Genomic DNA, 23855 nt, shown 5'->3' with positions numbered 1-23855 from the left:
TTTTCATCATGAATGCCTGGAAATACTCTTATTTGATTAAATACTCATTTCCCTGTCTGTAAGTATTACACTCAATTTTGGCAAGTAAGTTATTCTTGGTTATAAGCCTTTCTCATTTGCCTTTTGGAATGTCTTGTTCCAATCTCTCCTCTCTTTTATGGTTGTAGCTTGCAAATCATACATGATCCTGATTACAGTTCCTTGGAACTTACACTTTTTTCTGTTTGTATTTTTTTCTTTAACCTGAAAATTCTGGATTTTTGCTATGATGTTCCTGAGACTTTTCATTTTAGGGCTTTTAAGGCTTTTTTTCAGGAGGTAGCTAATGGGTTCATTGTTTGTTTTTTCACTTTAACCTCTGGTTCTAAAACATCTAAGGAGTTTTCATTTATGATTTCTTGAATATGGCATCTAGCCCTATTGTTTGGTTATGGTTTTCAGGTAATCTGATGATTTTTAGATTATTTCTCCTTGACCCGTTTTCTAGGTCCATTTTTAATAAGCGATGTTTTACATTCATTCAATATTTCTTATTGTCTCATGGAATATTGATTTCTGTCTGTTCCATTATAATTTTCAGGCATTCTATTACTTGGATAAGATTTTGCACATTCTGTACTAAGCAACTTATCTTTCTAATTCTTTCACTTAGCTTTCCAATTTAATTTATAATATCTTTTTTTAATATCTTACTTTATCTCTTCCAGGAATCCTAATGGACATTGTGGCCAAGCCATATCTCTATCTGAGGCTCTGGCATAGTGGCTTGGAGACACTATTCCTCTAGTTAGCTGTCCTGGGTGTTCCTAGGGGCATAAGCTTTCTTTGTCATTGACATCTTCTTCTTTTTCTTCATATTCCAATTTTACTTCCTGAATTGGGATTTTTTTTTGTCAACGATGGGTTCCAACTGATCCTTCACTCTTAGATGGGATAATGGGCCCCTGACTGGTAATGGTCATGCTGCTGGCCCTCCCTTCTGCTGATGTGTGCTGTACCTGAAGTGCTGGCAGGTCCCTGGCTTGCCCACATCCTCTAGATACAGAGTGTACTGAGCTCTTCAAAGTCATCAAGAATAGTTCATGTCAGATTGCTACAAACTGTTGCCTTCTTGGTAGGAACTTTGCCACCTTGCCAGGTGTCTGTTGCTTACCTGGGGGTCTGGAGTTCTGTAGATAGGCTTACCTGCCCTGGGGCTTGATTGAGCAGTCCAGTTTTCTTTCCCCTTTGGGCTTTGCTGCCTGGAGCACTCTGAAGCTGTTGGAACTCTGGAAGACTTCCTAGCCCATCCTTGCCCTACCAGGTTCCTCTGGCTGGACCCTGCTTACAGTCAGGTCTCCGCAGTCATTGCTGAAGGGAGTAATCACTGTGGAGAAGAGGTTCACTTTCATTGCCACCACCAACACCAACTTCAGGTAAAAATCCAAGACATTCAGGATCAGCAGCACCCCCAGACCATCAGTCTGCTTCTAGCTCTGTTCAACCATCCATCATTCCAGGAACAATTCCTTTGGAGACATGAACTGACACCTACTTCTACGAGGGTCCTCAGGAGCTGTAGCTACTCAGATCAGAAGGATAAAATTCTGTCTACCAAAGTCCTTGGCACCATCAAATGGTTCAACAACAACAGCAACACACACACACACACACACACACACACACAAACACATACACATACACACTTGATTACTAGTAGAAATGACATAAAGAAAGATGCATTGCCAGCTGCTTTGCAGCTTTGTAGCTGAAGCTGTCTCCCATTAGAATGCAAGCCCCTTGAAAGAAGGGACTTTCCTGCTTTTTCTATTTGTGTCCCCAGTGTTTAGCTTTGAACAGAGTAAGTACTTAATAAATGCTTTTTCTTTCATTCATCATAGGATTTAGCGCTGAAGGGGGCTTTGATATCTAATTCAAACCCCTCCCCCTTACAGGTAGGGGAAACTGAGGCCCTGAGAAGAAGAGAGATTTGTCATTCAGCTCAAAGACTAATTCCTATGGCTCTTCATGAGTTTCCACCCACTGCTTATTCTTCCCCCCTCCCGCCCCTGGCAAAACAAAACAAAACAAAAAACAAAACCAACCAACCAACCAACCAAACCCTAAAGTGACTATTCCCCAATAGGCAGGGATTTTTAACTTATGTCTTTGTGTCCTCAGTGTCTGGCACATGGTCAGTGCTTAATAAATATTTGGTGATTAATTGGTTGGTTACCTAAAGTCAAGTAGCCAGCAAATTTCAGAGCCCAGACCAGGGATGGCTTAATCACTATTCTGCTTCATTTTGGGGTTGTTGTTGTTGTATTTGTCCTTTGTTTTCGAAGAGGACCATGACATCAAGGAAATGATAACATGACTTGCAGTTGACTTTGATTTGAATGAGGGAGGGCTGTGCAAGGTCACCAGCCACACTTTTTCCCCCAGAGCCATCTGGGTCCAGTGGCCTGATATTCATCAGGATGACGAGATGACCCAGGATGCAATGGGGGACCCTGGCCCTTTTAGGCTAAGGCCTTTTCATGTACTCACTTAAGAGTGAGGTAATGCCCATTCAGTGAATATGCCTCTTTAAGAAGTGAATGAAGAGGGATGGCCCCTTTAATTAGAAAAAAGGAAAAAAATAAAGCTGGGAGGGGTAGACCCTCAGGGTTGCTGTTCCAAAGAGAAACAGTTACCATTGACATTCACTCTAAGCCAGGAGGGCCCAAAATGCAGCTATTAAGTGGAGCTTGGGCAGGGATCTATGGAGTAGGAGGAAGAGAAGGGATTCAGATGAAGCAAGTTGGAATAAATAGTTACCCTCCAAAAAGTTTGGTATCTTGACTGAAAAACTACTATCTCTGCAAGTCAGCATTTATAGAACTCTGCTTGATCACTGCAGAGCTTATAGATAATCCCTGCCCTTGAGTAGTTAGCCATATCAGAGGTCCCCAAAATGAGTGGAACTTGGAGAGAGAACACTAACTGAACTTAGGGCTGTGGCTTCAGAGCATCCCAGGTTAGAGTCATAGAAGTGATAAAAGCACTTGCTATTTTGAATGTCATATATAAAATTATCAGAGTCTGGGGATTTAGAGCTAGAAGGCACTTCCAAACCCCGCCTCCCCTTTTTGAAACACTGCCTGAAATCCTTCAGTTATTTCTATCTTCTAGTCAAGTAGCAAAAGTTTGTTATAACACTAGTAAAGTGGGCAGAACTCCTTAGGGAACTCTTAACTTAATGGGGATGATGCTAAAGCTTATATAGGAAAAACTTAGTGCATTGTGTGCCAACGATGCCAACTAGGTAGTGAACATATAGCTTCTGTACCTCAGGCACAGGCATCATTTGCTCTTGGCATGGCCTGGGGAGGGCTTCTAAGGGGCATGTTTTGGGTTTGTTATGTCTGTTGGGAGCTGGTGTCTATAACTTGACCTCTGGATTGTCTGCAGTAACTGTGGGAATCGGTACATGATGGTTCTGCTGGTACTGGATTGTCCTGTTCACACAAGGGAAATTCTACAGAGGTCAGCTTGTTCTTGTAACAGGGAGAGAGTTTTTGCCTCACTGGGTCCACTCATGAGTTATTGCCAGAGATAGAGTCTTCGGGCTGGGGAGAGATATGGTCCTATAGCTGAGGTCCAAGCACCTCATCGTTGGGGGCTCACTGGTGAGGAAACTGCCTCAAATCTACAACTAAACTGCACCTTAGGGTCCTAGAGAGTTGCCTGCTACACTGACAGGTTAAGTGACTTGCCTTAAATCACAAAGCTAGGTATGTGCCAGAAGTACGACTTAAACCAAGGTCTTCCTGACTCCAAGGCTCTTTTTCTCCACTACTCCATGTAGCTTCTCAGGCTGTGGAGTTAATCTCTTATTCTTAGGGACTAGAAAAGAAACTGGAAGTCACAGTTATTTAATGACTCTCTCATCCTCATATATGCCTAGCAATTATCCACATGCGTGGAACTTCTCCATGGCTTGTTATGGCCAAAAACTCATCACAACGTAGTCACCTTACTGATGATGAAATTCTCTACTCTTAATGGGAGGGAACACAGATTTATTAAGCACCTACTGTATGCTAGGTGCTGTGCTGAACACCTTACAAATATCTCATTTGATCCTCACAACAAGCTTGGGAGGTAGGTGTTATTATTACATCCATTTTACAGTTAAGGAGAAACTGAGGCAGGAATAGGTTAAGTGACTTGCCTAGGGTCACACAGCTAGTAATAAGTATCTGAGGCCATATTCAAGCTCAGGTCTTCCTGACTCCAGTCCCTGAACTCTATCCACTGTACCACCTATCTGTCCTTGGGCAGCACAGCATGTCACCAGTGCCATACTTCAAACCATGGAAGCTTGATACAACCTCCCAGAGCTCATGCTAGTCCCCATACATGTAGGTATAGGCTTCCCTGGGGCAAGTCCGGCTCTGGCTTCCAAAACATTTTGTTTTTGTTATATACCTATACACATGGAAAGGGTTGACTCAGTTGACTCCTGTTGTACTTGGTTTGGGGGTAACATTACCTACACAAAGATAAATGAAATTCATCTCGATTTGCTACCCATTTGCCATGGTCAGTCTCTTCATTCCCTTCCCCTCCACCCCCACCTCCTGCCATTGAAGAAAATGCTTTTCAGAGAAGTTGACCCTGAGTTTCAATGTGATGACATATTCTCATGACTGCAAAACCTAGTGCGCTTCTCACTGATTGTGAAGCCTGAAAAGCATGAATGCTGAGTTTATTTGAAGTAAATAAGATGCTGATTGCAGAATCCCCTTTTTACCCTTGCTATATGGAAGATTAAGCCTGTCGTTGCAAAGTTAATGACATACTTTTATTGCAAAGTTAATGGCATATTACAATGCTTTCTATTTATCTAGCACCTTTATTTCTAAACGATCCTAGAGAACTTTATATACCATGAAGTGTGTACACACACATGCACACACACACGCGCACACACACACACACTTCTACAGAGTAAAACTGCACTAAGACTTTGGGGATCAGTATGTACAAAAATATTTATAGTAGCTCTTTTTGTGGTGGCAAAGAACTGGAAATCAAGGGCATGCCCATCAATTGGGGAATGACTGAACAAATTGTGGCATATGAATGTAGTGGAATACTATTGTGCTATAAGAAATGAGGAGCAGGCAGACTTCATAATAACCTGGAAAGGCTTACGTGATCTGATGCTGAGTGAGGGGAGCAGAACCAGGAGAACATTATACACGATTACAGACACACAGTATCTGTAAGGACCAACTTTGACAGACTTGGCTCTTCTTGCAAGGTTCAAAGACAGCTCCAAAAGACTAATTATGGAAAAAGCTATCTGCATTCAGAGAAAGAATTATGGAGTCTGAGTGCAGATTGAGGCAAACTTATTTGCTCTCTTTTTTTCCCTTCTTTTTTGGTTTTGTTTCTTCTTTTTCATGATTCATTCCATTGGTTATAATTCTTCTTTCCAACTTGACTATTATGTAAATAAGTTTAATGCAAAGGTGTATGTAGAACCTATATTGGATTAGATGCTGTCTTGGGGAGAAAGAGAGAGGGAGAGAAAATTTGGAACTCCAAAACTTGTGAAACTGAGTGCTGTAAACTAAAAATAAAAAATAAATTAAAAAAATAAAACAGATGAAGGTGGAAAAAGACTTTTGGGACACTATATATATATGTATATATATGTATATTTATATGTCTGTGGTGCATATAATTATAGATAATGACTCATTTCACATCTTTTCTATCTTTAAAATTGTGAAAGTAGCATAGGAAGTAAGGAATTGATACATGGAAAGCATTTCAATACATCTAGATGAAATGTACTGGGTATAAAGTAGCAATAATTATTATCATTTCCTTATTTAAATATATTATAGCAATTGTATTCTCCTCTCCCCATCCTATTCCACCTGTTCAATACTCTTTTGAATACCTCTCAAAATTCTTTTGTCATTTAAATCCACTTCTCTTAACTTGGGCCTGTTTTCCCCCTAAGAATAACTCACATTTCTATAGGACTCTGCAGTTTATAAAGGGCTTTCCTCAGGACAAGGATATCCTGTGAGCAGGTGGGGCAGATATCTCTGTCTTAAAGAAAGATGAAGAATCTGATGCTCTGAGATGTTAAGTGATAAACCTAAAATTCTTAAATAGTGCTGATAGTGCACCAGATTTGGAGTCAGGAAGAACAGAATTCAAATCCTGCCATTTAACTGTTTTTTTTTCAGACTCAGTTTTGTCATCTATAAAATGGGGATAATAGCTAATATTTATATAGCTCTTTAAGGTTTACAAAGCACTTTACATATATTAGCTCGCTAATGCTGGGAGGCAGGTACTATTATATACCCCCAGATAATAAAACCGAGTCATAAAGAGGTCATGACTTGCCCCAGTCACACAGCTAGTAAATGTCTGAGGCAGGATTTGAATTCAGGTCTTCCTGATTCTAAATTCAATTTATCCACTGTGACACCTAGTTCACAGGGTTGTTGTAGAGGAGGGTAATACTTCATATGTAAAACCAATGTGCAAACCTTAAAGTATCATATAAATGTTGGCTATTATTATTATGGGCAGCTAGGTGGTGAAATGGATAGAGTGCTGAGTTCAAATGTGGCCTCAGACACTTACTAGCTGTGTGACTTTGAGCAAGTCACTTCACCCTGTTTGCCTCAGTTTCCTCATCTGTAAAATAAGCTGGAGAAGGAAATGGTAAACCACTCCAGTGTCTTTGTCAAGAAACTCCAAATGGGGTCACAAAGAGTTGGATACAACCGAACAACAAGAATTATTATTAGCCACTAAACGACAAAGTCAGATTTTGAAGCCAAGTCTTCTGACCAGCAATCCAACGCTTATTCTACTATGTCATCCAGTTATTTTGGACAATGCTCAGCTAATTCAAAGAAGGTTATAACCTCCTAAAGTGTGCCTAAATAAGCCCAAAATACTAAAGAGTCACCAGTCTGATCATTTTTGCCATAAGAACAAATTTCTTGATTTCCATGGATACTTTCATTGTCTCATATTGTGTTATTACTACCAGAATGCACCCAGCGTAAGGAGCTAGCTGCCCCCCTTTCCTCAGGGGGGTTCACTCAGTACCCAGTGTTCTGAACAATGTGTGGGTTAATAGATATGTATTTTACAGAGCAGGGATGAATCCCTCTCCCGCTGCTGAATCAACAAGTATATATGAAACTCCTACCGTACACTAAGAATTATGCTAGGTGCTGAGAACACAAAGACAAATAGAACCTGTTCTCAGGGTGCTTGTGTTCTAATATAGAAGACAAACAGTACATGTATAGGTATGTATAAAACATATGCGAATCAGATACCAGGTGATCTTTTTCGGGAAAGGAACTAGCATGTAGAGGACCAGGAAAAATCTCGTGCTAAAGTGCAGACTGATCTGAGTTATTTGAGGAGGAAACCAGGGATTCCAGGACGTGGAGGTGAGAAGGGGGTACAATTCAGGCATCGGGATTAATCAATGTGAAGGTACATAGAAGGGAGAATAGAATGTCATGTATGAGGAACAGAAAAAAGGCCAGATTGGCTGGAACATGGAGTGCATGGAGGGAAATAATATATAATAAGGTAGGAAGGCTAGGGAGGGATATTGTTATAAGTTATAAAGAACTTTAAATGCTAATCACAAGAGTTTATATTTGATCCTGTAGGTAACGGGGAGCCACTGGATTTTATTGAGAAGGGTGGTATCATGGTCAGAGGGGTATATGGGGTATTTGGGGTGGACTAGTATCTCTGGCATGGTGGCTTGCCAAGCCCCTTTCAGGGCTGTTCATCTCCTTTAGTGTCCACTTGGCACTCAACCCTCACCTGTGGCTCCAAGAAGTTGTAGCATGTGTAGTGGCTACACCCCAGTAAAACCGTCTCAGCAGACAGGCTAAACCAGGTTGAGGGTAACCGATACACCTCAAACCCTGGTGAGTTAGGGCTGCATCTACCTCAAGCATGTGAAGACTTCCCCTCATTGGAACAGGTGGATGAGAACAATTTGTTCCGATGGCCATGAAGGCGGTGGAAGCTTAGAGCCTGGTCAGGCAGGCATCAAAGATGCCAAGGTCATCCACTGTCTCCTGGGCCACCGCCATGTGTCTTGACTGTCTTGCCACTGGACTTTGATGATTCTGGAACAGAGAGTGAGGCTGACAACTTTGTGCAATTCTACCTCACTTAAGTCCAATTCATGCACAATGCCTCATCCTTTTTGATTTGTTTGTAACAGGTGACCCTCTTGTCAACATTCTTCTGGATTTGCCTCGCTGGATTTCCACGACACTACTCTCTTGATTTTCCTTCTATCTGTATGACTGTTGTTTCTCTTCGTTCTATTTTGCTGGATCAATATTCAGGTCCTACCCACTGACTACACATGTATTTCATGACTGTGTACTGGTCTTTTTTTCTCTCTGCTTTTTCTCATTTGGTGATCTTCATAGATTCAGTTATCACATCTTTGCACAGGGCTCCCAGATTTATATATCCAGGCTTAGTCTCTTTTCTAAGAGCAATTATTTATTTTTAACTTTTTTAACATTTAAAATTCCATATTTTCTTCCTCTCTTTTGCTCCTCCCTCACTATTGAGAAAAGTAAACAATATGACATAAATTATAAATGTGAAGTCATGCAAAACATTTTCATGTTAGTAATGTTGGAAAAAGAGAAAGAAAAATAAAGTCAAAAAGTGTGCTTCAATCTGCACTTGGAATTTATCAATTCTCTCTGGAGATAGACAGCATTTTTTTTTTATTATGGGCTCTTTGGAATTATCTTCGATCATTGTATTGATTAGAGTAGCTAACTCTTTCACAGGTGATCATTGTTACAATATTGCTGTTACTGTATACAATAGTCTTCTGGTTCTGCTTGCTTTGCATCAGTTCATATGTCTTCCCAGGTTTTTTCTGAAACCATTCTCCTTGTCATTTCTTATAGCACAACAGTATTTCATCACAATCATATACCACAGAACTCGTTCAGCCATTTCCCAACTAATGGACATCCCTTCAATTTCTAATTATTTGACACCACAAAAGAGCTGCTATAAATACTTTTGTTTAGTCTTTTTCTTGATGTGTGGACATCATAAACTGTCTATTGGATACTTAAAATTGTACATTGTTCCATCAGAATCTCAAGCTTAACATGTCTAAAGTAGAATTTATTATCTTTCTCCACTCCTTTCTGAACTTCCCTAATACTGTCAAGGTAACTACCATCTTTCTAGTTACCCAGGTTTGCTACCTCTGTCTCATTCCTCAATTCCCCCCCTTTCCTTACCACATATCCAGTCGAGTTACCCAATTTTGTCCTTTCTGTCTTTATAACATTAATGTTTCACACCCAATTTTTCCACTCATGTAGCCATTACTTAAATTCAGGATTTTATCAGCTCTTTGGTAGTTCGTTAAAAGCAAATTCTTTTTCTTTTTCTGAGATTGTATAATTTAAGATCTCTGATTTTCTGTTAGTTTGGTTATTTTGTATACTTGAAGGCATTCCTCTATTTCTTTTGTGTTCTCAATTTTGATAGCATGTAACTGTCCATAGCTGGTTCTGATAACTCTTTTATTTCTTCTGGTTCTGTTATTGCATTTTGTTGGTTTGCTCTTTTGTTGATTTGATTTGCCTACCCTCTTCTTTTTTTTTTAATCACCTAGGGTTCATCTTTTTTTTTTGTCTTTTCAAAGAACCAGCTTTTAGTTTTAATAATCATTTCTACAGGTTTTTTGGGGGTGTGTGTGGTTCTAGTATATCTATTTCTCCTCTTTCAGTATCTCTTCCTTTGTGCTTATTTTAGGTTTATTTGTTGATTTTCTAATTTTATATTGCATATTTAATTTATTAATCTATTCCTTTTTTACTTTGCTAATGCATGTTTTTAGGAATATAATTTTTCCTCTGAAGAACACTTTAGCTGCAACTCAAAATTTTGGCATGTTGTTTAATCATTATCATTTTCCCCCCACATAATTACGGTTTTATGATTTTTTTCTTTCATGCACTCATTAGTTAGTATTTCATTGTTAAGTCTCCTTTTGGGTATCTTTTGTTTTTGTATTCCTTGAGCTGCTGTTTGCTCTTTTTATTGTTTTGTGGTATCTTTAGGATGTGTTTACTATTTCTGTCTTTTAATATTTATTTGCAATATCTCTGTGCCCTAATACATGGTCATTTTTTGTAAAAGTTCCACGTAGTGTTGGGAAATATATACATATATGTATACATATATATGGCATTGGAAGATGCCATAATTATTTTAGTTTTAATTTCCCCAGCAGTTTGATCAATTCCATATTTTGGTTTTTCTTTACCTTTCTGTTAGAGTTATCAAAAACAGGGAGGGACCTTAAATACCACCGTTGTATTATTGTCTATGTCTTTCTGTAGTTCAGTTAATTTTTCCTCTATGAATTTAAGGAATTTGGAGCATGTAAGCTAAATATTTACGTTGGCTTGTTGTCTAGGGTTCCTTTCAGCATAATATTGTTTACTTATTTATATCTTTTTACATTATGAATTTTTGTTATTGTTATTTTTTACTTTGATAACATGATTACAACTTCTGCTTCTTTTGGATTCACCTGATGCATAGTAAATTTTGTCCTTGGATCTCACTTTTATTTTGTATATATCTTTGCTTTTTAGATGTGTTTCTCACAAGCAACAGATTGCGGGGTTTTCTTTTTCTTATCCATTCTGTTACTTTTTTATTTAATTAAATCATTTAAGCCATTCAAATCTAAACTTATGAGTTAGATTTAGATTTCCCTCCATTTGTCTCCAATATTGTTTTTTCCCCAAGTTAGTGTTTTCCCCTTTTCCTTTATAAAGACAGTACCTTGTCTCTTCAGTTATTTTAACCTAATCTACTTTAAGGTAACTCTATTCCCAGTGGCTCTCTTTTCCTTCCCCTAAAGCTTCTCCTTCTCCCATTTGTTACCCTCTCCCCCAGTTTTTAGAGTTTTGCTCAATTTATTAGTTCCTTTTTCCTTTCTTCCTTTGATCTAGTTATTTAATTCCTTCCCTTTTTTCCCTCTCAGTTAAGTAAAATTCTTTTGCTTCTTTTCCCTTTTGATTTGTTTTGTTCATTTTTCCACTTTCATTTTCTGTACTTTTAAAAAATTATTTCTTTCTCTTTTCTTCTTCATTATTTGTGTTACCTTTTCAATTTATTTTAGATTTTTATTCTTTGATTAACGACCCTTAAACTTACTTATTCCTTTATTAGTCTTGAATTCTGTGTGGAATTAAAGCTTCTAAGGTACCATTTTGAGTTCTCTCTTCTAAATAGTTTTGGCCTCTGGCTGCTTTTTTCTCTTGTGCTTTACTCTTAGAAAAATCAATTCCTGCAGGTGATTTAGAGCAGCAGTGTCAAACTCAAATTGAAATGGGTCTCACTAAACCATATAATAAGGATCCCTACAGACCACATATTAAATTAGAAAATCACATGTTAACATTGTCTATGTTCTAGTATATTTTTATTATTTTGTTAAATATTTCCCAGTTATATTTTAATTGGTTCAGGCCAATGGTCTGTGTCTTTGATATCTCTGATACAGAGGGTGGGGCAGCTAAGTGGTCCAGTTCATAGAATGCCTAGAGTCAGGAAGGCTCATCTTTATGAGTCCAAATCTGGCCTCAGACACTTAATATACCTGTGTGACCCCTAGCAAGTCACTTAACCCTGTTTGCCTCAGTTTCCTCATCTGTAAAATGAGCCTGGGGGAAGGATATGGCAAATCACACCAGTATCTTTGCCAAAAGGGGTCATAAAGAGTTGGACACTACTGAATGACTCAACCAGATATAAAGGATAGAAATATTGCTCCATGTTAGGAATTTTCCCATGTCTCTGATTGTGCACTTCATTACTAGCCTTTCCTTTACCCATGATCATTTCCTCTCCTCCCATCACATATATCATGAAATCTCCTCTCTGGATCAATTCCTTCTCACTCTTCTGGGTGTCAGTTGCCCCCAGAAGCTCTGATTCCCCTTCTCCTGAGATAGATCTTAGAGAGAGGTCTCACTAGGCAAATTATATCAATTCCATGCTCCATTTATATATATATATATCTTTGCTCTCCCATGGGAGTATTTTTTGATGGTACCCCCTCTCACCACTGAAAAAAGATTTCCTTGTTTCTTTTCTTCTGTTTTCCAATTCAACTGTTTGCCTCCTTATCCATTCTCCTATCAATTCTCTTCTTCATGAGAGAACGCAGGAGTTATTTTCCCTCTATTGTTTACCTTTGACTTGACTAGGTGGCATCACATACTCTTTTCTATGTTCTTCTCCCCTCTCCTCTTATATACCCTCCTATTCTACAATTTAGTCCCTCTCTCAACATTGATTCACTTGTGGGTCAGTGTGTTGTAGGTGTGAAGTTTACTCCATGATGATTTGCCTTGTTCTTCCACCATCACTTGTTTTGTTTTGTTTTTTGGAGGGGGGAAGGCAGGGCAATTGGGGTTAAGTGACTTGCCCAAGGTCACACAGCTAGTAAGTGTGTCAAGTGTCTGAAGCAGATTTGAACTCAGGTTCTCCTGACTCCAGGGCCAATGCTCTACTCACTGCACCACCTGGCTGCATCCATCACTTGTTTTTGACTCCACTTTCACTCTAGCCTCTTTCATATACTGCTGGAAAGAAATCTCTTAATTATCTCTCTTGTTATTTTGTTCTTGCTTTTATTGTTCTTTTTAACATCCTATATATTTTTCTTAGTTTTTTTTTTCTTTTTTTCCTCTGAGATAATTAATTTTGTTATTTGTGTCTTCCTTGGCTTTTGTGTTTTTTCTTTTCTTGCCTTTTTGTTGTCTGAAGTGTTTGCAAAGCAAATTATCTGCTCAGGTCTGGTTTTCTTTGTAAGAATTCTTCAAATGTCTCTTTTTATAGAACATCCATTTTTTTCATTAATGACTGGGCTCAAGATGTCATTGTAGATTGTAAATTGAGTGCCTTTGCTCTTAGGAACTCATTAATACATTCTCTCCAGTTGTTTCTGGTGGGTGAAGATTAGTCTTGTGTTATTAAAAATTCCTTTCCTTCATATCTGAATTTCTTTGTCCTGGTTGTTTGCAGAATTTTTTGTTTCGTTCAATTTAGCCACGATCTTGGAGACTGTGACATTAAAGGTTTTTTATTTTTATTATTGCTATATTTAATTATATCTAATATATTACATTATGTTTTATTATATTTCATATTTATTATTGTTTTTTTATTTTTGGAGGTAATCTGTGGATTCTTTTCTTTGGCATTTTGTATTCCTTGTTCAGAAGTTCTGGCCAGTTTTCTCATTATTTCTTGCATTATGGCGTTCATGTTTTTTGACTTGTGTTCTAGGAAACTAATAATCCTTAAGTTGTATCTATGCATCCTGCCTTCTAGATCAGTGTTTTTGCTCATATGGAGATCATGTTTTCTTTTAAAATTACTACTTTATGCTTTTCTTCTTCCAAATTGTTCTTCACTTTCATGTATTTGCAACACAAACGAGTTTTTCTTTCTTTTGTTTCTTTTGTAAGGTTTGTCATCATGAATTCAAGCTTTTCTCTTATGTTGATTATTTCTGCTCTAAAGGACATAAATACTGCTTTTACAATTATGATTTATTTTAAAAACATTTAGGGACATTTTTGGGGAGGTTTCATGCTCTCTTTGGAATCTAATAGCCTTTACCTCATTAGGTGTTGAGTCATTTTCTTTCAAGAAAGAAAATGAAGTAGTGAATGTAGTGAAGTAGTTGAAGTAGTTAATGTACTAGGTCTAGAGTCAGGATACACCTTGAGTTCAAATCCCATCTCTTACAAACTGTGTGACCTTGGGCACATCACTTAACCTCTAACTGCTTCAGTTTCCTCGATTGTAAAATAGGGACAATAATAGTACAGGGTTGTGGTGAGAGGATAAAATGAAATGCTATTTATAAAATGCCTTAGCATAGTGCCTGGTACACAGTAGGCTTTTAATAAATGCTGTATCCCTTATTTTCTTCCTCCTTTCTTCCTTTCTCTCCTTCCTTCTTCTATTCCTTCTTTCCTTTCTTCTTTCATTTTACAATATTTATTCATAGATTTTTAAACTCATTTAGCTGATCTGGAGATCATATTTCTTTCTTATTCATATCTTCCCTGTAAGTTTATCTATTTATGCTCAAGGTCTTTAACTGGATTTCCTTCCTTCTTTCTCCTGAGATCTTTAGTAATTTTTCCCCCTATCACTCTCTTTCTGACTCTTTCCCCTTGATGGCAGTATCTCTGGAGGATGAGGCTCAAAGGATCAAAGCTATGTGAGCCTTCTCCCATGCTAGGGAATTCATATTTTACCAGCTTCAGTCTCTGTACCAAGTGACTTTTGTGAGTACAGAACTGGTCCTGGCTGGATACCAATCCTCTTTCCCTCAGGTTTAGTGGAGTGCCACCGCACTGGCATTTTGCTCTAATTACTTCTGTTCCTCAGTTCTTTCAGTGAATACTGGTACAGCACAAAACATTGCCATACTGCCCTACCAGCCAAAGCAAGCTTCTGGCTTTTGGCTTTCTGCAGCACAGAGATGAGGAGTGGGGCAGAATTGAGTTCTGTTGCAAGCAATGAGTTACCTGGTGCAGCTCTGCCAGTGAGGTTACTGGTAAGGAAGGGATTAGCATTCTCTAATGTTAGTTCATTGGGATGTTACTGCCTTAGGTTTCTTGATATCTTAGACTATGGAAAGACCAAAAATTGTTTTATCTCTTATACGTAATTCCTATTTTAAGAGGTTTGAAAGATTGTAAGGCTGGAAGAAAGTGTCTTATCCTCCATATTGTTGGGCACATGACCCATAATCCTCCCCTTATTACCTCTGGCCTAGATTATTGCAATAATCTTCCATTTGATTTTCCTGCTTCATATTGCTTCCTATTCCTAACCCATCTTCAAAACAATTGCCAAAGTGTTTTTCATAATGTGCATGTCTGATCTATTACCTCTAGGATCATATTTAAACTCTTCTGTTAATGAGACCAGGCCTTTCTTGTGGCTGACTTCTTCCTGTCTCATCTTTAGACTTCTAAAACCCAAGGGCCACAACTCAGCCAGACCCTGTTCATGGCTGGCCTGAGGCAAGAGTAGGAACATATCAATCCTGCCTTCTCACTAGGTTTCCTGAAAATCCTTCCCTACCCACCCCACCCTCTACCAGAGGTAGGGCCATTGCACTACCAGAACACATCATTGTCTAGTCATTCCTGCTGTGAAGTGTATTTGCAGATATCTCCTAGGACACGGCAAATTAGCAGTTTGAACAGTTGAGGGCTGTGCAGAAATCAGAGAGCTGACCTTGAACCTTCCAACCACCAGCTTTCATCAGAGACCTCACTGATACTCTGCCTGATTTCATTCTCCAGTGGTGAGATCATTCCTATCCCTTTTATTCTCTTCTCAACCCAGTGATACCAAACCCTTGACTTGCTCAAGAATAAATCCCTCTCCCTAATTCCAGCTGCCAGTTCCCTTGTTCCCATTCCACCTCAACCCTCCCCAATGTCCTACTTCAGATCTATCTGTTCTTTCTACAATCCTCTCTGGAGCTCCTGCACTATAATTAACAAACTTCATGTAGCACTTCTTCTATTGTTCCTTTTCCTTTCCGGAATTCACTGAGACCCAGCTCCCTTTTCATCCCAATAACTTTCATTCTACATCTCTCCTCTCTTCTCAGCTAAACTCCTTGGAAAAATCTGTCTACACTCAGTGCTTCCATTTTCTCTCCTATCATCACTCTCGTCTAAACTTTGTAATCTGGCTTTTTTTACTTCATCATTCAAATGAAACTTTTTTCTCTCCAGCAAGGATCTCTTAATTGCCAAATCAAGTTGTGTCTTCTCAGTCTCCATATTTTTTGACCTCTCTGCAGTCTTTGGCCCTAATGACTGCTTTTTTGCCCCTGAATACTCTCTTCCCTCTGAGTTCTCATGTCTCCTACTTGTTTGATCAAACATCAAACTTCTTTGATGCATCTCCATTTATGTCAAGCCCACTCACTGGTTGTCCTCCAAGGCTCTGTCCTGGGCTTCCTCTTTTTACTCTGTTCTATCTAGCTTAATGATCTTATTAGCTCCCATAGGTTCAATGGCAATCTCTAAGCAGATGACTCTAAGGTCTCTATATTTAGCCCTAGTCTCCTGAGCTCCAGTCCCATATTGCCAGTTGTATATCAGATATTTTGAACTAGAGGGTCTTAGGCATCTTAAATTCAAATTTCCAAAAGAGAATTCATTATCTTTTATCTAAAATTCACTTCTTCTGAATTTCCCATTTTCCCTTCTCTTCTGAATTTCCAGAGTTTTGCTGAAAACCATGACCATCCTTCCAGTCACCTAGGGTCCAAACCTCAGTGTCATCTGTGAATCTTCACTTTCACACCCCCCTCTCTCTATACCTAATCAGTCACTAGACTTTCTTTGTCCACAGTATCTTTTCCATTCATTCCCTTTCCTCCATTCACACAGCCATCTTGCTAGTTCTGTTTTTCATCACCTCTCTGGGCGTGACCTGGACTGTGGCAATAGCTTTGCAATTGGATTCCCTGCCACAAGTCTCTTCCTCCTCAAACCATCCTCCATTCATCTGCCAAAAAGATTTTTCCACAAGTGTAGATCTGACTATATTGACTGCCCCCCTCCCATCAATAAAGTCCAAGAGCTCCTTATTATCTTCAGGATCAAATGGAAACTCTTATGTTTGGCATTTGAAGCTTTCATAACCTGGAAGCTTCCTATATTTCCAGACATCTTACATAGTACTCCCTTTCATGCACTCTACAATCCAGCCATACTTGGACTACTTGCTGCTCTTCACCCGTGACATTCCATCACCCATCTCTGTGACTTTTCAATTTCTATCTTCAATGCTAGGAATTCTCTCTCTCTCTCTCTCTCTCTCTCTCTCTCTCTCTCTCTCTCTCTCTCTCTCTCTCTCTTTCTCTCTCTCTCTCTCTCTCTTCATCTATGCCTCTCAAAATTCCTTCTTTCTTTCAAAACTCAATGTAAGATAAAGTGCCACCTCCTACAGAAAGCCTTTCCTGATCTCTGAAATTGCAAATGCTGCCTCTCTGCATATGATGATTTTTACATACTTTCACAATCATCTGACCTCATGGATCTGGGGATTGTACCCTGTATCTAGACCTGAGAAACACAAGTGAAACAAACCAAAATCTCAAGTTCATTTCTTGGAGCCACAGGGTCTAAAAGGAAGAGGAATAAGACTAAAACCTTTACTCCTGGATGCCATTGGGTGGGGGGAGAAACAGAGACAGAGAGACAGAGAGAGACAAAGAGGCTAGCTATGCAGCCAATGGAAAGAGGCTATTCTCACTCAAGTGATATGGTTGTGAAATGCAGAATGCCTTCTCCAATGTGGGTGCTTCCATCTAAGGTGATCTCAACATGCACTAAAGCCCTGTCTGACTTCATTTTATATATAATATGTTGTGTATGTTATAGGTATGTATGTTAATATTGTTTTCTATATGAGAATGTAAGTTCCTTGAGGGAGGGACTGTTTAACTTTTCTCAATGCTTATCAGTTGACTAAATTAAATCCTGTTCTACTCAAAAAGTATTTATTAAGCACCTACTATATGCAAGGAAAATGCTAGGCACTGGAGATGCAAAGACAAAACTCCCAAGCAGTCTTTACCTTCAAAAAGCTAGCTTTCTACTGAAGGATTAATTTACTTCCTACTATGTATGACGCATTGTGCTAGGTAAGCCCCTGCCTTCTAGAAGCTCACAATAATGGGGTAGTGGTGGTGGTGAACCACAATCACTAATAATTATAATACAAGTTAGAATGATTTTTTAAAAGTGCATAGAAGTGAAACCAAGTCACTAAAGATCCAAGGGGAAGGGGGGTCACCCTAGCTAGGGAGATTAGGGAGGTCCTCATGAAGAAGTTAGCACTTGAGTCAGGCCTTAAAGGAGGAGAAGGATTTCAACAGGCATGTGGAGAGAGTTCATTCCCAAAATCGAAGACAGCAAAATCATGATGGTGGGAAAGGGGAGGATAAAGTCAGGGAAAGGTGAGGAGTTCCATTTACTAGAATACAGAATGCATGAGAGGGAGTATGGTGAGGGACGTAAGTCTGGGAAAGTAAAATGAAGTCACACTATGTGGGCCTTCAAATCCCCAGCACCTTGTTAGATGCCACAGAGAATGCATTGCACAAGGTGAGTATCCCCTGGCCAAGGCTCTGTTCCTGCTCCGTAAGGCACCCTAGGTTTAGTTGGAAGTGGCTCTGTTGCCTGTTGAGGAAGAGGATGAGGAAGCATTGGGTAGCACCAAGTATTTGCATTCAGTTCCTCATCCCTTAAAGGAGCACATGGCACTAAATAACCTCAAAGGACCTTTCCAGAGTTAAATCCTAAGAGTCAGAGCTGGGACTGAAACTCCCAGATCTCCAGAGTCTTAGAATCTAGCATTTTTTTTTCCTCCTCTCATATGGTGCCGATCCTTTATCTGGGTATCTCTTCTCCATGTCAGTCAGTTCTGGGTGGTTCAGATTTCCTCACCAATGCTTCATATGTCTCCCTCTTCTCTTCTATAGCGGGGCTCGGTCGAGCCCTTTCTCCAGATCCATAATCTGTACTCCGTGCCAAAGTGCCCACAGGCCCCCTTGCCAAGATCAACCCGAAGAACTGCAAGTCAACACTCATACCCAGTGAACAGATTCTCCTCTATGCCCATCTGTGATGCCATGGAGCATCCACCATCACAGGCAGAGTTGGAGTTGGACTATAACCTTCCCCGGGTTCAGCTGAGTGATGAGATGTTCGTCTTCCAGGACGGGAGGTGGGTGAGTGACAATTGCCGCTTGCAATCCCCGCACTTCTCCCCCGTCTCCTCTTTTCATCATAAGCTGCATCACAAGAGGCTGGCCAAGGAATACATCCTGCAAGAGGAGAATAAGTCCCTTCGGGAGGTGAACAGGGCCCTTCGGGAGGAGAACAAGGCCCTCCGGGAGGAGAACAAGGCCCTCCGGGAGGAGAACAAAGTCTTGAGTAAGGAGAACAAAATTCTCCAGGCCTTCTGGGAGGAGAACAGGGAAGAGAACAAAGGCGAGCTGGGGAGAGTGGCTGGCGTGGCATCCTCGGTTCTAATCCAAAAGGACAACACAGCCCTCCAGGGCCCAAAGAAGGACAGTACAGCGCTGCAGACGCCCAGGAAGGAAAGCGCCACCCTGCACCTTCTCCAGGAGGAGAATCGGGCCCTGCAGCGGCTTCTGGAGCAGAGAGAGGCCCATTGGCCTCACCCGGAGCAAAAGACACATCCCCACGAGGAAACAAAGGGCCTCCCAACTCCTCAAGACGATGTCCACAGTGCTTCGAGGCAGTCGGGGGAGAGCACCATCCCTCCGTGTGAAGAACCCAAAGGGCCTGCGACCCTTCAGGAGGCCAGTAAAGCCCTTCAGTCCCTCCGGGAGTTGGTTAACAACCTGTCCATCCCTCTGGAGGATGTCAAGGCTGTGCCAGGCCTCCAGGAAGAGGCCCAGTCTCTGCAGGTGCTTCGGGAAATGAACCAAGCTCTGCAAGCCCTGCGGGAGGAGAATCAGAGCCTGCGAGCCCTGAGAGAGGAGAACCGGATGCTTCAGGAGGAGAATCGGGCCCTTGAGCTCCTGAGAGAGGAGCATTGGACCTGCCAGGAGGAGAACAAGGTCCTGTGGGAGAACAATAAGCTGAAGCTGCAGCAGCAACTGGTGATCGATACGGTGACGGAAATCACTGCGAGGATGAGGATGCTGGTGGAAGAGCTATATGGCCACATGCCCCCCAAGAACAAGGAGCTGAAGAAGCCGGGCAGGGTCTGAGGGCTGGAAGGCCCAGAGGCCCAGAGTTCGGGGGGCCCAGTTATAGAGCTTCACTTGAAAACTTCCTCTCCTTTCCTCAGCCCCTTCCCATTGGAGTTCATGCCTATGGTAAGAGTAGTATTATCGGCCCCCTTGATGCCAGAGAAGTAATAAAGGCATGAGGAAGAGTTTAGGAGGCTGGCCTGAGAGAATTATTTCACTATTAGAGTTGTAACTAGCATTGCTCTCACCTGGGGCAAGCTTCACAAAATGACCCTAGAGTAAATGTCATAAACTTTAGATAATTCATTTGAGGTGGGGAAGAAATGGGAATATAGACCCATTCTTCTTCCCCCCTCCAGGATGCTGTAATAGCAATGCTACTTGAAGCTGCTGTGGAGGTGTAAGTCCAGTAACACCAGCACACAGGAGGGCGGCTAGCGCAGATTCTTTGATCTACTTTTCTAACGGAAAGCAACTTTAAAGGGGTCAACAATCTTACTTTAATTATCATTCACTTAGTTCAGGGGAAAAGTCAGCACCCTGAACTTCAGAGAAAATACAAACAGAAACTACAAGCAGAGAAAATAACATAAATCAGTAGACAGAGCTTCTAACTGTCTGATCATAGCAATCCTTACCAGAGAGAGAAGCACCAACATCTGGGTTTTTCAAGGGCGGTGCTCCTTAATGACTACCCAGAGTCTCCTCTGGCCAAATCACATGAACACTCTCCCAATGAGTGACCCCATGTGATGCCATGGGGCATCACAACCCTCAGTGACTCAGTGCCTAATTCGAAGTGGGCTCCACATGAGGCCTATTAATTGGCAGGGAAGATCTTCAAATGGTATTAACATTACAGATGATCTGTGGAGAGGAGGTGGAAAGAGGAGCCTTAGCTAGGAGAGAGCAGCCAATGATAGGAAATGATGAGCCCCCTGGGGGCTTCCAATTTCACATTGTTCTTGCCAAGTAGGTGCTAAGCTCAGTCATTTTTGTGCTGCCTAGGCAGGAGTTCCAGTTGCCCCATCTTAGTTAGAATTCTGCTATTCATTTACACCTCCTTTCTCTTGTCCTATCTTGTCCTCTTCATAATACTAGCCCCCAATGCCAGTTCATCGTCATTGTCCAGTCAGCGCATCTCCCTGATGGCTGGGAGGGTATAGTCCTTGGAATAAACAAGCAATCAAGTTGGCTTTGGAGGATGCTTGGAAGCACAGTAAACTATTCAATAAACAATCAAATTTAAAGAAATTAAGTGGCATATTAGAGTGTTGGGCTTGAAATCAGGAATACCTGCATTCAAAGCTTTGATGCTTGATAGCTGTGTGACCTTGGACATGTCACTTCCCTCTGACCCTCAGTTTTCTTCTTTGTAAAATGTGGAAAACAGCACCTGCCTCAATTTTGTTGTGAGAGATTGAATGCAGCAGCTTAAGTAAAGCACTTTTGTAAATCCTAAGGCACTATATCAATACGAGGTATCATTCCCATTTTACAGGCATAGAAATTACAGGACCCAATACTTTGGGAGGCACCCCGCAGGGTTCATAAAGAAAAAGGCAAAGGATGAAAGCCTGAACTTCTAATTCCTAGTTCAATATTCCGTCTGCTAAAGTGATAAGAATAAGCTGATGGGGCAGTTAGGTGGCCCAGTGAGTAGAGCACCAGCCCTGGGGTCAGGAGGACCTGAGTTCAAATCCAACCTCAGACAATGACACACTTACTAGCAATGTGACCTTGGGCAAGTCACTTAACCCCAATTGCCCTGCCTCCCTCCCTGCAAAAAAAAAAAAAGAAAAAAGAAGAATAAGCAGATGGACAGTGGTAGGAGAGATTATTAGAAATGTAGGAGCATAGATTTGGATCTAGAAGGGACCTTAGAGAGCATGTCTAGTCCTCATTCGTTTATCTAAAAAAATGCAGAACTTAATAAACACCAAATAAAACAGGCATTTCCATATGCAGAACAGAAGAGAAAATGAGGATTGCGCGTGAAACTGCAGATCTCTGTTATGGACAATTTGCTTCTTTCTTGAAGTATTTAATATGCTCAGGCTGTTGCCTTCAAAGCTGTTCTGCCTGTCTGTGCTTCTTTAAGAGTAATAATGACGATAGGGTTTGCAAAGCTCTTTGCATCTTAGTTCATTTGATTCTCACAACTCCATGAGATAGCTGCTGCTATTATTCCCATTTTACCAACAAGAAAACTGAGGCATAAAGAGGTTAAGTGACTTGTCCAGAGTCACAAAGCTAGTAAGTTTCTAAGGCTGCATTTGAACTCATGTCTTCTTTACTCCATGTGCCTGGCCTTTCTTCTGTCCTCATCTCTGAATTTTTTTTAAAAAATCCTCAATCTTTCTTCCCTTCCTTCCTCCCTTTCTTCCTTTCTTTCTTCCTTCCTTCCTTCCTTTCTTCCTTCCTTCCCTTCTTTCTTTCTTCCTTCCTTTCTTTCTCTTTCTTTCTTTATAGTTAAACAAAACAAATTCCCACATTGGCTGTGTCTGAAAATATAAAATATATGTCTTCTCCTGCATCTTGAGTCCATTACCTCTCTTTCAAAAAAGTAGGTTGCATGCTTCACCATCAGTCCTCTGGAATCATAGATGCCAACCCCTCTGTTTTATATATGAGGCAACAGAGGGCCAGAGAGGTTAATTGATTGCCCCAAGATCACACAGGTTAGTAAATGGCAGAGCTAGGATTGGGAGTTTAGGTCCTCTAACTCCACCGTACCTCATTTCCATTTTACGAATGGGGAAACCAAGTAACAGAGGTGAGACTGAAATCCAAATGTCCTTATTCTTAGTTCAGAGCCAAGACTAAGGGTAGATAAAGTAGGCAATTACCCTTTAAGGTGCAATATGTAGGGTTAAATGTTAATTTTTATAAATGTATGTATTTTTAAATGCCAGAAAATCACTTACTCTATCATATTTTGCCAGAAGTCATCACATATGTTGCAATGAAGTTTCTCAAAGCCTCTGTTGGACAGTAACCCACAAGGGCAATGGCCACAGTGGTCACACATCACTGCTTCCCTAGGGTTACAGAGTTCATTGCCCCAGTTCTCTCTCTTCAGCCCCCTCTGATTTCCTATTAGCCCATGTTCTCTTAATATAAGTAAGTCAAAAAGGCAGTCACGTCACATAAACACCTTTCCAAAATGCAAAAAGGTTTTAGTGCCTGACGGGAAATGCAGGCATCCAGAAATGGCATCTTTGGGTGAGAAAAAATGCTCTTGAGCTTGGAAGGCATTTTATTTGAGATGTAACTGTTTCAGTCACACTGCCTGCTTCTCCCCTGCTCCACGGAAAGTCCTGCCCACAGATCGCTATCCTGGTTGCTTCATTTTTGAGCTTGTCAGGTCTGATCCAGAGCCAGTCTGGTGACTCTGAATGAGGGATAGCAAGCTGAATAGGGATCATTTCTCTTGGCAAGTCCATGACTCTAAAAGAAAAATCTCCCCCATAGGTCCATTTACTCTTGCCACAGGTGTAGGGGGTGACTGATGTGCACACAGCGCCCCAGTCATTTGTTTCCCCATTGCTCTGGCAATCTGGACAAATAGGATTAATTCCAGTTTGCTGCTAGCAGGTCGCTGTCCCTTTCCAGGGTTTCCTTTCCCAAATTTGGTAAATGCACCCGGTTCAAAATGTCACTGCAATACAAACACCTCTATTTAAGGCAATTTAGCCACCCCAGGGATATAGGTTTGCCCAGTTTTGTGATGAAAGCAAATTGACTTCAGTGTTTTCCAGACAGCTGAGCAGACGGAAGACTCAATATCCTGAAATTGGTGCTACAAATATTTATCTAACTCAAATTAATCTACATAATAGTGGCCAGATACTTTCTCAGCAAGCCTTGGGAGCTCAGAGATGGGACTCCTATTTCACAGTGTCAACTTTCTGTGTCAGGCAGTATCCAAGCAGGTGAAAAATTAGGAAGATAAGCCATAAATGTCATCCTT

General features: G+C 40.6%; 1 protein-coding gene across 3 annotated transcripts in view; it reads left to right on the top strand.

The window, feature by feature from the left end:
* CBY2 (chibby family member 2) overlaps positions 1-21666 on the top strand; it is a 40880-nt gene extending 19214 nt beyond the window's left edge. For 2 of the 3 annotated variants that reach the window (XM_036757994.1, XM_036757993.1), the window contains one exon: positions 18641-20068. In XM_036757994.1, the coding sequence (XP_036613889.1) occupies positions 18641-19900 (1260 nt within the window). In that variant the 3' untranslated portion in view covers positions 19901-20068. Of the gene's footprint in view, positions 1-18640 lie in introns of all 3 variants that reach the window. The other variant, XM_036757992.1, reaches the window with a different exon arrangement.
* Positions 21667-23855: the final 2189 nt, after the last annotated feature.

The sequence above is a fragment of the Trichosurus vulpecula genome, chromosome 4 (assembly GCF_011100635.1).
Source record: "Trichosurus vulpecula isolate mTriVul1 chromosome 4, mTriVul1.pri, whole genome shotgun sequence".
Lineage (NCBI taxonomy): Eukaryota > Metazoa > Chordata > Mammalia > Diprotodontia > Phalangeridae > Trichosurus > Trichosurus vulpecula.
Note: the sequence above shows the minus strand (reverse complement) of the source record. Positions and strands in the feature narration are given on the sequence as shown.